Source organism: Monomorium pharaonis, chromosome 6 (genome assembly GCF_013373865.1).
Source record: "Monomorium pharaonis isolate MP-MQ-018 chromosome 6, ASM1337386v2, whole genome shotgun sequence".
NCBI lineage: Eukaryota > Metazoa > Arthropoda > Insecta > Hymenoptera > Formicidae > Monomorium > Monomorium pharaonis.
In genome coordinates, this window is record NC_050472.1 from 819,987 (window position 1) to 834,703 (window position 14,717).

Sequence of the window (14,717 nt, forward strand, 5' to 3'; positions counted from 1 at the left end):
AGTATAGTTCCATCTCCTTCCTTTACAAGTCTTATCAGATCGTCCTTTGTGAATCGCACATTACCGATATGATAAGTTGTATTTGCTTGTAAGGCAAAATAAAAGAAACAGTTATTAAATAAACGTGGATTTTGGCATTCCGCATTCTGTCTAGCTTTCCTCGGAATGCCATAAGTGGACGCACCGTTAATTTCAAACAATTCAAGATCCACACTAGATACATCACTCATATCTGCTGCCAATTGAATCCCTTTAAATAAATCACATGACTTGATGTCAGTTTATTTCCATATAATAATTTTTTATTAATTAAATTTTCATTTAAATATAACAAAAAAAAAAAACTATTGATATTTTTGAGTAAACAATCAGTTCTTTATATAAAAAAATTATTAGAAATATGTTATTCATCTTACATTCACTATTGAGAAGCCAGCTTCCATAGATAATTGAAAACAATACATCAAGTGTCAATTTAGTAATATTTTGTTCATTTGCTTCCACTATGACGTGTGTAACAGATGGTCTGGAACGCAAAAAATCAATTGTCATATTATTTTTGCATAAATTGTAAAAAATGCAATAAAAAATATTTTTAAAAATAGATTGTACCTATATGTTGTCAAAATTTTGAATTTATGTTTTGCTGCGACAAGACCAAGCAATTTCTGATTTTCACGTTTTAAATTAGATGCAAGAATCACGTATTTATTACATCCTGTATAAATGGACTTATTTAATGTTTCATTAAAATCCGATACCTTTTCAGATGGAGACTTTGGTAAATCCATTAGAAGATGCCGCATCTCGTCGGATCTGCAGTAATCTCTGCATGTAAAAATAAAGGATTATGTATGTAAATTTTAAAATAATGTTAATTTAAAACAATATTTTTTGTTGCAATAAAGTATATGCATACATAGGCTTTTTGCCATATTGATCGCATTGGTCTCTATCAGCATTATAACGCAATAACAACTTAGTTTCCTCAATTCTGTTAAGCTTAACAGCTTCGTGCAGTGGTCTTCGGTTTTTATAACCTGATATATTGGGTAATGCGCCACAATTCAATAATATTTCACATATTTCGGTACATCCATAATTGACCACTTCTTGCTAAAATAATAACAATTTAAACTAGATTAGGTATTTACAAATATTTTTTTTATGTAAAAATGTGCTTTTTTTACCAATGGCGTCCAACCAGCGTTGTCTTTTGTATTAGGATTTGCACCAACTAATAAGAGATGTTTAACTAGTTCAGTATTTTTCTGTAAAATAATTGTTGCTTAAAACGTTTTTAAAAAAGTAAAATTAATTTTTAATTTAAATATTTCATATTTGAGTAGAACATAATTTTTTAAGTAACATAATTTTTTCACTTTAAATCAACAAAAGGTTTTCAACTTGGAAACTCAAAATTAATATTTTGACAATATATACAGAATGTCTGATAAGCAATAAATTTTTTTTGCTGCTCCAATTCATTCTGAAAGGGAAAAAATCACACCTTAAAAATTGGTGAATTGTTCATTTTTGTTTTATCATTAAACATAATTATATTTTAATTATGCTTCAATAAGTTTTCTAATTTCTAAAAAAATTTTCTTATAAAATTTTGTTTTATCTTTTTTGTCAGTAAAAAATAAAACAAACGTTTTTAGCGATTAATTTTATCCTCCAGGATAAATTTCAGAACAGCAGAAAAAAATGGTTTGTTAAATATTAAGATATCCCCTCTTATATCACATATTACTGATTTTGTAATTTAAAAAAATTTTATATTAAAGATTTTTTGTCAACAAAACAATATATCAATTGGTATCTATACCTTCACGCATGCAACATGTAACGGTGTTTCTCCTTTGAAATTTGGCTTATTTAAATTCTTTGTACGTACGTAACTCTGTTTCTTTGGTGTATGAATTACCGAAGATGTTGTATTGTCCATTGAAGTGTTGAGTGCATCTGTAACATTGCTCCATAGATCTCTAAAATAATAATTTTCTCTTATATTATTATTTATATGTTTATTATTCAACAAAAGCAACTAATTTAACCTTTTATGAATAATATCTGCAATAATATCGGAATTGTGTACAAGATTAGATATTAGATGATCAGATTTTATTTCCTTTGGCTGAACTGGTACATTACATTTAACGCATTTTATTGCAGACTTGATGCAATTGTGACAAAAGAAATGTCCGCAATTTATTAGTCTTACAGGAGACTCTGGTTTAGATCCACTGTAAAAAGTGATCATATATGGGCATAAAATAGCAAATATCAATATATCAAGATGTCAAATAATCATACTATATATATTATTTTTGAAGAATATCAGATACTATGATATTCATTTAACAATAAAAATTTAACAAATATAATTACCATTTTTCGCAAACTAGAATGCTTGCAAAATCTTGCAGCGCATTAGCAGTATTTATCCAACTGTTCATGTTTTCCTAAATATAATTATTCAGTGTAACTCCTTCAGACCAAAATCGATGAAATTATAGTCATTTGACGTGTTTTTCTACAAAATGAACGAATCTGACAGAAAAAAGTGTCGTTCTGCCTCAAGAAACGAAATATTAATCGTTAAAGTTCAGGGGGTTTTTGGAGGTTAGTTTACGTCCTAAGACGAAAACCAGACGTGCTCGACCTCCCACGGGGATATGTGGTCATATGACGTCAAACGTTAAAGTTCATTAGATTAGCAAGGTTAAGAAATCTGGGCAATACTGAAGGAAACGGGCTGCCTCACCGATTTGGTTAAAACTTAACAATATCGTGTATTTTTGTGCGTAGAACACGAATCTGTAAATAAAAAGCGTCGCTCTGCTTCGCGAAGGGAGATATTAACAGTTAAATTGACGACTATCAGGTTATAAAACCTGTCATACCGACGACATGTAATGACTTGAGCATGCGCAGCAGTCACATTTTTGACTATATAAGTATTATATATGGTTTGTTCGCGTCGCCATGCTCCGACATGCTCCTACTCACTCCAACGCTTTCTAATAGGTTGGCGTCATCGGAATCAACGTATTGGAGTGCGTTGGGGTGAGTAGGAGTAGGAGCATGTCGGAGTATGGCGACGCGAACAAACCACATATGTCTTTAGCCAGCATAAGCTATGCAAAAAATGCGCGAATTTCAAATATCTATATGTATTTTTACGAGCATCTCGTTTAGCGTGGAAAGTCGCAAACCCATGTGGTGCAGTAAATGCTTTGCACACACACACACACACGCACGCACGCACGCACGCACGCACGCACGCACGCGCTCATTGACCGCTCACGCGCGCGCGGGGGTGCAAGGAGAGTGCAAGAGGGGCTTTCGGCCACAGACTTCTATAATATACTAGACTGCTAACCTTGATTCCCTAGGCGTACCAGTATATAATGTACATGTTGTACATGACTGAATAACCGATCGGAATGTGTCATTTGCTATGTATGTACATTGTTCGTCAAGTGGAATGTTTATGTACATATATATATGCCAATAAATGTCACATATAGTTGCTACGAGTAATTTGTTGACATTTTTAAAATGTTTATATATATATATATATATATATATATATATTTAAAGAATGATACTTAATAATACTAATAAATATCATTAATATTAGGTTATTTTATACAAAATGCTCTTAAAATGAGGTTATATTATTTGTCCTTTAGTTTTAATACTTAAACAAAAAGAAATGTATACCCTTTCTTATATATATTTGGGCAGCCTTTTATCACATGCCTTAATTATTGTCATTTTATCTTTTTCTTTTATATTACAATAACAAAAAAAGAATGATACGTTTAACGCATAAGCACGCATAAGCATCCAAGGGGAACGCTCTCATAATCACGTAATATATATATTGTATCATACATCTCACTCACTCCTCTAGTAATCCATAGTCGTAGGACTATAAAATATTAGCCACATTCCAATCGGTAATTCAGTCTGCCGCCTATGAGCTCCTATTTGTACATACTTTTCGGGTACACACTAAATGGAGAATATATAACGAGCCTAGCAGTCTAGTATATTATAGAAGTCTGTGCTTTCGGCCCTCCTCACCCACACCCATCCCGTCCAAGTCGTTAACCTATGTGGAGCTTGCAATGTATATGAGCAATCCATGTACATTGCAAGCAAAGTAAACTTATTAGTCAAAGCTGTGTATACTTATACTGTGGCGATCAGTGTGTTAGATGGGACGGTTTTTCTCGCGCATGCGCGTCAAATATAACATTATTAAGTATAAAAATCTGATTTATATAGGTTTTTTAGGAGCTCTATATTTTAACTGTATATTTAAACATTATATAAAATTTTTTAAAAAGTCAAAATTGATAAAATAAAATAAAATAATAGACGATTATACTGCAAATTCTCGCGCATGCGCGAGAAAAACCCGTCTAACAACACTGGTGGCGATACTTCATATCGTTTTAGTACATTTTAGTATCACACGTCTCCTCTTGTCTTCTTCCCGCTGTTTTCTGTCGCTGCGTACACTGGGGGGTTCCACGCGTTGAAGATCAAGAGGATCATCGAGTTTCGATGCAAATCGTATCCTCGGAGGTGAAGCGTCGACGAACATCTCGCTGAAGCGAGCTTGCGACACATAACTTCCTCAGTCAGCGGTCAGTGAGCGGCGTGCGTGATGTACTCGCCATCTTAAGTTTATCGTGCGTCGGACGTACGCATATTCACATATTGCAGGCGCGCAGAGGAGGGGGACCCTCTGTCAATCGGTGGAACCCTGTTGTCACCCTGTCGCAGCTGCGTTCGCGCTGTTCGCGCATTAGCCCTCGATGAGGTGAGAGGCACCGTGTGTTCGACACAGGCGCGTCCCAGCGATCCTAGTCATAGACGGGATTGACTGATCTTTGCCGTTGTTCCTCTCGGTTCAGATCATAGTCGCGACATCAACGATAACGATCGCCACGACGTGTGGGGGCTAGTCACTTGGAACTTCAAGGACCGAGGGGAAAGCAGGTGACTCCTGGGTGAGAAGAGTGTATTGGTGAACTGATATCGTGAACTGATATCGTCGGGAGTTCATGATCCAAAAATGATCCTCGCGTTCGCGAGCGACCTGATGGCTACGTGACAACTGTGGCGCGAGGTATCGCGTCGCATCATAGAACTTCGTCCCTCCATCCGATCCTCAGTCTCTACCTAATGCAATGGGGTTCAAATTTCTGAAGTGAGCGCGGAGCTATTTTCAGTGAGGAAGAAGATAGACGCACGAGTGACTCTCCCTAGCTAGGTCGCGCGAAAGATGTAATTCCGTGGCACTGGAACCTCTTGGATGATGTATCGCGAACAAACTGCGAGTCCCATGTGAAGTTACGGATAGTGAGATCGCTGGGAAAAGAAAGGTATACTGATGTGCACGCCGTAACTGTAGTTGACGCGACTTCGGCACACACGTCTTTTATGAATATTTTTGCGCTTTCATGTCGTCATTGTTACTCCTGTCGTCCCTCTAGCTGACCAAGGCTGCGTTCCGATATTCACTGCCAGTATTGAAAATCTATAGTTTACGTTACATATACTGTAGATTTTCAGTACTGGCAGTAAACATCGAAACGCAGTCCAAGTAGAGAACGCCTCGTCGTGTCAGCGACGTGGATTACGTGATAAAATGTCACTCGTTGAAACCCCCCTGTAAGAGGCAACGTTACTCTCGAGAATCAGAAGCGAATTCTTGCTCGCAGAGACGTCCGATTCAAATTAACAAAATGATTTGGCAGTTTAATGTTGCAGTCGTGTTCTTACAGTTAAAGATATTGATTCGCGTAACAATTTTGCATGAATAACGAAACAATTATTCAGAGTGCGAAGGTTACTAACCTATATGGAAATCTGTAGGCCTTCCCAGTGTAACGGATATATTTTAAATGGGGAATAAATTCGATGATTTCGGAGGTATGAAACTCTCGAGTATGCAAGAAAACGGTAGAAATGAAATAAGGAAATCTGGAAACCAAGTTTCTAACGATGTCATGATGGACAACGATGCTACCAGTGACAAGTACGAAGATAATAGGACAGATAACTTAGAAAGAGAGGAGGGTTCTATGGTATCTAATCTTCCTCTTTTATTTGCTAACGGTTATCCCACGTCTTTGGAGAAAATCACTATGGTAAATTAATTATGTTGCACTTGTATCTCTTACTTTTGTGCCCTGTGTCTATGATACTAAAAGTGACTTTGAGATCTTAGATGGGGAAAGAATGGATCAAATTGTCGCATTAGTCAGTCCAATCGCGATTTGTCAATTTTTCCTTTATCAGAGCTCTCACATTTCTATTATTGTAGATACAAGGTTTGGGACAGCTGCCTTTGTAAAATATCTTTTAATCAGAGAAACCATGTTGAAGAATATTATTATTTGTCATATGACAAATTTTTTACGCAAGTTGATTGATTGTAGAATAGAGAAGTTCTCAAGTTTCTAAAAATTTTGTATCCTGCAGCCAACCAACATGCTTGAAAAATTTACTGTACGTGTGTGTGGCAAACATAAAAATATACTAAGACTATTAGAAAAAATTGTGCTAAAACTTTTAAGTAGTAGTACAATATTTATATACCTTATATTAACATTTATATTACAAGCTATATTTTCTATCTGTGAATAATACATTGACAAATTATTCCACAGGCACAACTAGAACGTTTTATATTGTTCATGGTCCATTGCTCACTGGGACATGACACAACTAAAGTCATTAACAAACCTGAGTGGTGGCCTCAAGATGTTAAATTTTCAAGTCCACTAACAAGACCTAAGAAGATCAATGATGTAAGGACAATAATTAAATAATATATCTTTAATTGAAATAAAGTTATATAACCTGTCGATCAAGCCCTGCCTTGTGCTGATTTAAAAATATTGTTTTAGAACTGGATGGCGAACCTAAAGAAATTAGTTTTCCGATGTTACACGTATCACAGAAGCGAATATCTGTTACGTTTTTGTTCCTATCTAGCCCAGTACCCGCACGATGAATTAGAGTATGTTAATAATTGGGACTCTACAACTAGTCTGTATCACAAAAGTACAGGAAAACTACTAGTAACATTTCGTAATGAAAACATGGTGTGTACAATATGTGTATATGTATGTATGTATGTATGTATGTATGTATGTATGTCTACAAATGTATTAATATATAAAATAGTTATTTTACTAATACTCCAAGTAATTTGCTCTATATCTTGCTCGTCTTAATTTAATTGAATGAGAAAGCTTTCTGCGCCTACAGCATTATGACAGAAAGAATGATAGCCCCCGAAGAACATTGTTATCTCACAATGCATCTTCATCAAGTAGTGGAAGCAAAACGAAACAGCAAACCCCCATGATGGTTCAACCATGCGATGATATTTATCTTTGTGACAATTGTGATGCTGAATTTGTGGGTCTTGCAAAAATGAAGGTATTCTCTGCAAAACTGAAACTAGCGCGCCATAAATATATTTATCCGATATAGTACTTTGCTATTTACAATTATCTAGGAGCATGAAAAAATGTGCTGTGAACTGGATCACGGTGGTGGTAGTGCCTCGCGCTCGTCTACACCGGATCTGTCCGTAGTTGAGCCTGAGTTGCAACAGGATCAATTTCTGGAATATTTCCAGTTACGATCGAGTAAGACTGAATCCAAATCGGCTGACATAAAAAATGCGAGTACTTCTGATGGTAGTATCGTCAGACGAACGTCCGGGCGTGTCAGGAGTTCTCTTAATTTTACGAGATTTGCTACTATCCCATTCTCATCGCCCGCTGGTATAATGCTAACGAAGAAATCGAAGGCTATGACTGAGGAGACGCAGCAGGAGCGATTAGACAGAATAGAGAGACACGTCATCGCGCCAATATTGGGCAATTCCTATAGACCAAAATGGTTGGACACAGAAGCGGATAACGATAGATGGATAGTGACATACAAACCAAATCGTGATAGGCCGACCGACAATTATGTCCATCAATATAAATTTGCTAATTCCATTAAAAACAAGCCAAGTATGTATCTTATACTTTGAAAATAATGTTATTTAGATAATTATGAATAATTCTCTTTTAATTTTTCTACATTTAATTTTTCTTTGTCAATATTATAAAGAAAATGTTTTTTAAATAACAAATTATCAAAAATATTTATTATTTAATTTTATTTATTATTTAATATATTTTGAAAATATGTGTAATGCTAAAAGTTTCTATGTAAAAGATATATATATATATATATATATATATAGTTACGTAATGTATAGTTTCCTTCATTTTTAAAGTTGAAGAACTTCTTAAATTTTTTTAAAATTTATTGTAGATTTTAAGAGAATTATATCATTTACATTCTTTCTTCAGTGCTGAGTATACAGTCGCAATTACTCTACGCCACGTGTCGACCTATTTACGTTGTTCTTACCCGACTGAATGAGAAGCAAATTGATGAATTGAAGAAAGACCCTTCGAAATATCAGTGCCCTCAAAAGAGCATTAATCTGCGGAAAGTTTTATTAACGAGAAAAGCAGGACCAGCTTGCAAAACAAAATCGAGGAAGGCAGTTCATACGCGAAATACATCTGTATCTTCGAAACGAAAAGCACCACTGGAGGATGATCAAATTGTTGAAGAGGAGCAAGAGGAGGAGGAGGAGGAGGAGGAGGAAGAGGAGGAGGAGGAAGAGGAGGAGGAGGAGGAAGAGGAGGAGGAGGAGGAACAAGAAGAGGAAGATGATGAAGCCAACATTAATACATTACCTAAAGAACCTTTACTCGTGCCAGTAAAATCATTTACGGTTAATGCTGAGACTACTAAATCAGCTAAAGAGAAAAAATGTCCATCGCGTACGATAATGTTGATTGATCTCTGTTCGTCCGATGAAGAAGAAAACAATTTGAGTACTCGGACGTCCTGCGATGAGAACAGAGATCCTATGAACACCGCAGAATCTTCGATCGCAAAATCCTTCTTACGAAAGCTGTCGCCAAAACAAACTTTACGCGAAACCTTGCATTTACCCCGCACACTCATTGACAGACTGGTTATTGAATAGCGTATTAAACAAAGATAAAAACAGATACAAATAGACTGTTGAATAATTAAAAAAAAAAAAAAAAAAAAGAAAGAAAGAAAAGATGCGTATGCCTTTCTCCGATTTTGACACCGTAAATACTAAATCAACGTACAGTAAGTTGTTACTTATTATTATATATGTGATGACTTACAACGTGTACATGTATTATGTTTCTTATATTTATTCTAATTAATACAATAGTTGAAATTATATTAGGTTATAAGACTGTTATGATTTTGCGACTTTATCTAAATATTTGAAGATTAAGTTGCATCATGAATAGAACGGATCGATTTAATTAGATCATGTTCAATTATAGAATACGAAGTGTTTAAAAGAAATTGATGAGAAAGATAGAGCTGAGATAAACTTAAGAGTAAAATAAAAGGAGTGAAGTTAAAAAAATATGTTGGACTGTTACGTAAAAATTTTAAACAATAAGCAATTTTTTGATTATTATTTACGCGCGGGTCGCAGCAGCGATATAGCGAGAAACGCAAAGTGCTATAAAATTTATATGCATGTGAAAATAGAAATTGATGAATAATTAACTTTAATTGCTTATTATTTAAAAACTTTGTATCTAAAGTTATCTCGATTTGCTCTATTACATTCTTTTAAACTTAATAGAATACACTCCCTAGCATTCATGTATATGATAGTCACGGAATGCGATTTGTTATCTTATGAAAATTTACTATTATAATATTAATACAAGTTTTGATTTATGTATATAAATGGATAATTTAAATAGAAATATGTACGGTACAGAACAGGATATGTAAATGCACTATTTAATACTTATACAAATATTACAAAATTTTATAATATTGGTTAAAGATGTAAAAAAGTGATTTTGTTTTATTTAATATACTGGTTTAATTTTTATCTTATTGAAATGATGAAAACATCTGGAATGAGTATGCTATTGCTCAGATAGCATAGCGTGGAATCAGTATCTCTAGTATTAAAATTGATTATTCGCATAAAAGTGACGTGCTAACGTAATTTTTATGTGAGTGAACAGTCATAGTACTAGAAAGAGACATCGATTCCACACTATGTACCTCTTTCTCTGAACAATAGCATGATCATTCCAGATGTTTTCATTTCAATGTTTTTACTAGAAAAGAAATTCAGAGATTTTTGTATCTCCGTAACTTGCGATAATCGCGCATTAGTAAAAGGAATTTTTGTATCTGTTTATCATTACAAATTATTTATTATCCATAGAAAATACGCGAATATATTCGCGAAAGAAAGATACAGTTACGCGTTTATAATACATAATACGTTCGCTTGCAGTCTTTATTCTTGTTTCTTTTTTCCGAATATCTTCTCTAAAAAGGAGAACAATTTACCTTTCCAGTCCTTTTCGATGCGTTTTAAAACTAATCGCTTTGTGGAAATGTTATGAAGTGGGCCAAATGCTAGCGCGACAGCTGTACAGGCAAGACATATAACGTTATAAGGCATACTGAAGTCGGGAGTCGGAAGACTGATGAGCAAAGACTCTGTCCGCAATTGTACTAGATAGTCGTCCCTCGAAGCGTTGAAACTGTAAGTTTAATCGAGAATTATTTTAATCATCGCTTATTCCACTCATAATAACAATGAAAAAAAAAATGTCGATTGGCAGAAGAGAGAAATTGAATGAACCTCGAAGTAATTGTACTTCCGTCAAGCGGCAAAGCGGTGTAATTTCTAGCTATGGGCAATAAGGCCGTAACTATAGCGGGTCCCATGTAAAAACCATGATTAGCATCCGGTGGATACTCCTGCCATTTGAGAAATAGATAATCCATATCAATAGTAATTTTCGTTACCGAGTGTGGTGGCAGGCGCAGAATTAATTCTAAATAGTACGGGCTTTTCCTCTCCCTTCCAGGTAAATAACGTTGCGCCACTGTAATACCATAAAAATGTATCGACATTTATCAATCGTGTTGTAGAGTTGTCATAATAATAAAACTTCTTTTATAAATTTTATCGATCGCCTAAATCGTATACACATTTCATAAAGAAGAAAATTACTTACTTCATATTTACATTATTTTACATTTATTATTTTATGTTTTATACTTACATGGATGAACTTGCCCATTACAAGTTATTGTAATGGAATGTAAGTAAACCAGTAAGTACCACGGAATATTTTCCAGTAAGATTACATCTAATGCCTGCCAGTGATTGTTATATAGTTTAGTCACTAAACTGCCTCTTTCTTGGCCATATCCTGAAGAATTGTAATTAAAGCATGTGAATTTATTATTAAGGGAATTTCTGAAAGTGATTTAAAAAAATTCATATACAAATCCTCTCCCTCTTCCACTTCTACTTACGAATATCTCGACTTATGCATTTTTTAATTGGCCATTGATTAAAAATGAACTAGACAATAATAAAGTTGATAAATATTCGTCGATAATCAAAAGTCGATAAATATTAACCAATGATCCAAATTAAATTTTTTTTGATAGTATTGTATTAAGTATATTTTGAGAAAAAAATTTTTTAATTATTTGTTGAGATTAATCTGTGTTTAAGCTAAATAATTTTATATTAGATCTTATATCTTATTAAGAATTATAATCTAAAAAATTTGATTTGTAATTTCCTAAAGAGATCTATATATAATCGTTTATTAGTAATAATTATTTTATATAAATGTTTTATATGAAATGTTATTCGATTTACGATTAATTTAATCTATGAAGTTTTTTTTTGACTTGTTCTTTTTCGCTGCACTGGTGCAACAGGTTAGAGTAAGAGAAATATATTTTTTCTCATTTTAACTTATTGCAGCAGTGCAGCGAAAAAAGAACAGGCCTTTTGTAAATCCAGTAAGTTGAGGGATTTATATATATAAATCTTTTTATATGACATAAACATACCGATAATATATCTATTCGCATAGAGAATTGAAGGATAATTTATAGGGTTACTCTTTGGTGCACTATGTACAGCAGCAATATTAAATATTCCTCTGCTCGAATGTGCCCTGATATCATACACCGCTATTTCATTTTGCTGTCCACCACGCAAGCTAACAACTTTTGCACTTGGTGGCGGGGTTAATTCATATATGTGATTCGTATTGTTACCCGATATATCAACATAAATATTACTTAATGTCGCCAGAGGACATGTGCCTTTAAGCCCCATTCCAAAAAATTTTCGTATTGACCAGTCCTGTGCAAATCAAAGACTGAATAATAGAATATACAAATTTTAATAAGAACTTCCTATCGATAGACTCACTTGATTCGCATCTGCCATTGTATCGTATATCAAGGAAACGGTCTGCCGCAATTCTAAAGATGTTCTCGTGCAAGCTGCATCACGACATATCGACCGAAAATGTATCCCGATAGAGTGATAATTTGTATTGTGAATATGCGCGGAATTCAACAATGTAGCTAGACCTCTCTAGAAGAAAAGTTAAATGGTTAATTAGGTAATGAATTAATACAGATGTAGTATGATATGCAATTTACGATTACTTTGGAATCGCAAGGTAATAATTTTTTAAATGGTGTCAGATTCTCAGTGCAAACTATCTCCCTTGGTAACGATGAATAACGCAAGTGACTAGAATTCACTGGACCATCTGTAACACCAGTGGGACGGAAGGTAAACTCTGGCGACATGCTATTGGAGGCGTCAACAAAATTCAGAGATGCACAGAGCAGTCCAGCTAAGGCGTTCGTCAAACCTTTCCATTCCTCATCTATGCTAGAAAAAAACATGTTATATTTTATATATTAAGCTTTTTTCATAATTTTATTTTTTATGCAATTGAATTTGTGACATGACAAAAGTTTGATCTATTTTTCTGCATCCAATGCAGAAAAAAAGATTTAAATCCAGGATCACAACTATATGTAGCAAAAAATTTACCTTATGGTTATTTATCTCATTTTAGAAAAAAAGATCTCCAAAATTTAAAAAAATTATGAAAAAAATTATAAACTAACAACACATAGAAAATATCCTTAAATGTAGCAATTTATTTGTTGTCTAAATTCATCCTGCATGAACAAAATTAATTCCTGAAAAGAATTTTTCATTTGTTTTATTATTATATAATTACGTTTTGATGAGTTTTCTAATTGACAAATCTTATTAAAAGAGATAAATTTTATTTATGAAATTTTGTTTCTCTCTTTTTGTGTTGATGAGCAATAAAATAAAAATAGATCAATTCTCAGGGATCGATTTTATACTTTCAGGTAAATTTAGGTAGTAAAAAAATTTTTGTCTTAAAATATCTCCTCCATGTATTATCCAAGTTTCATAATCTTTTGGACTTCCAAGCTGGAAAAGTTCTCTTAGGTTCAATTGTTTTGTAATAAAATTTTTGACATTTATAGTATTGCATGATATAATTAAATTCCTTGAAGCAAAAAAAAAAAAACAAAATCTCAGAAAACTTTCTCACTTTGTTATATCTCTATTAAACCAAGCAGTGATCTCAGCACCAGGTCCAGCATCATGGAAAGGATATCCCCACTTTTGATAATTCCACAAGCCTTCCGTTAGAGTAATGTGCAGCTCATCAACATTATGACGGCCTATGATCTCACCCAATCCCCTTGGAAAGAGATGTGAGTGTTGAACTAGAATTATTATCACTTTTTATTACATTTTTAATTCAAATTTGTTCTATAATTAGGATTAAAAAACAAATAAATTATTAAAAACTAATATTACTATTACTTTTTATATAGTAAAATATGATGATTTTCATTTATTATTTTAAAGATTGTAATACCTAAAGTTCTTGTGTTAAAAGACATATGTAAAGAAAAAGTCTCGTGAGAAAAACTTTTCTTCACTTTTTTCAAGCAGAATCTCTTTAAATATATAGAACTTTTACAAAATAACAATTAAAGGCGGTTTTTGGCGATCGTTTGGTACATGTACCAAACTGTGTTAAGATAAAAGTTTACTTATATCTCATTGGTTCTAGTACAGTTTGGTACGCTTTGGTACACGTATCAAACAATCGTCAAAAATCGGCTTAAACTTATAGTTCACGAATACTTACGTGCTTCTACATGATTCGCCGTTTCCCATATCGTAGTAAATTGAAAGTAGGCATAGACGTGATTACTCGACAGAGGCTTCAACATTAACTCCTCGTCAAAGAAATCATTGTACGCGTTGTTACATGTTCCGATACCGATTAAACTAGTAAGCAGTACGAGTATTTGCGAGGTAATCATGTTGCTTTTTGAGGTTAAATCACATTGATTGACCGACCAGTCGAATTAACTGCCGCACTTTCTCGTGTTTAGACGAGTATTTATCGTTCACATCTGACGGTTCGTACGAACGTGCACGACCGAATTGTTAGTTATAAAATCACTCAAAATTACATCGAATGTGCCGATTCGCAGCTATCTCACTGTTCTCATTCACACTTGTAAAAAAATGAAAATTGCGTAACAGTGTCATTCATAAGTTAAAGGCTGAAACTACTTACAATTATGATTTACTATTGAGAGAGAGAAACTATTGAGAAAGCGAAACGCGATCAACCAATGGTGGTTGCCGTCCGTCGCCATCGCTAAAATCAAAATGCGCCTCCCGG

General features: G+C 33.8%; 3 protein-coding genes across 4 annotated transcripts; 1 reads left to right on the forward strand and 2 right to left on the reverse strand.

The window, feature by feature from the left end:
- Positions 1-231: 231 nt before the first annotated feature.
- On the reverse strand, positions 232-2,955 carry LOC105832983 (BRCA1-associated RING domain protein 1). 2 transcript variants are annotated; one of them, XR_004963754.1, is made up of 9 exons: positions 2,395-2,955; positions 2,061-2,249; positions 1,832-1,991; positions 1,191-1,271; positions 920-1,116; positions 762-828; positions 613-646; positions 417-526; positions 232-250 (listed from the first exon to the last, which is right to left on the reverse strand). XR_004963754.1 is itself a non-coding variant. In XM_036288683.1 (7 exons), exons 1-7 carry the CDS (start codon positions 2,460-2,462, stop codon positions 491-493), a joined length of 798 nt encoding a protein of 265 aa, XP_036144576.1. In that variant the 5' UTR covers positions 2,463-2,954; the 3' UTR covers positions 485-490. The 2 variants fall into 2 exon arrangements, 1 of the variants encoding a protein (XP_036144576.1); XM_036288683.1 differs by lacking the exons at positions 232-250; positions 613-646 and having other exon boundaries at positions 485-526; positions 2,395-2,954.
- Positions 2,956-4,479: 1,524 nt separating this feature from the next.
- Positions 4,480-9,928, forward strand: LOC105834513. The gene is made up of 7 exons (XM_012677054.3): positions 4,480-5,408; positions 5,902-6,176; positions 6,699-6,839; positions 6,939-7,136; positions 7,303-7,476; positions 7,556-8,063; positions 8,409-9,928. The coding sequence occupies exons 2-7, from the start codon at positions 5,931-5,933 to the stop codon at positions 9,098-9,100; spliced, it is 1,959 nt and encodes a 652-aa protein (XP_012532508.3). The 5' UTR covers positions 4,480-5,408; positions 5,902-5,930; the 3' UTR covers positions 9,101-9,928.
- A 395-nt stretch (positions 9,929-10,323) lies between these two features.
- On the reverse strand, positions 10,324-14,673 carry LOC105834514 (GPI transamidase component PIG-T). The gene is made up of 8 exons (XM_012677055.3): positions 14,172-14,673; positions 13,563-13,740; positions 12,625-12,856; positions 12,383-12,550; positions 12,016-12,313; positions 11,208-11,357; positions 10,781-11,027; positions 10,324-10,679 (listed from the first exon to the last, which is right to left on the reverse strand). Exons 1-8 carry the CDS (start codon positions 14,347-14,349, stop codon positions 10,430-10,432), a joined length of 1,701 nt encoding a protein of 566 aa, XP_012532509.1. The 5' UTR covers positions 14,350-14,673; the 3' UTR covers positions 10,324-10,429.
- Positions 14,674-14,717: the final 44 nt, after the last annotated feature.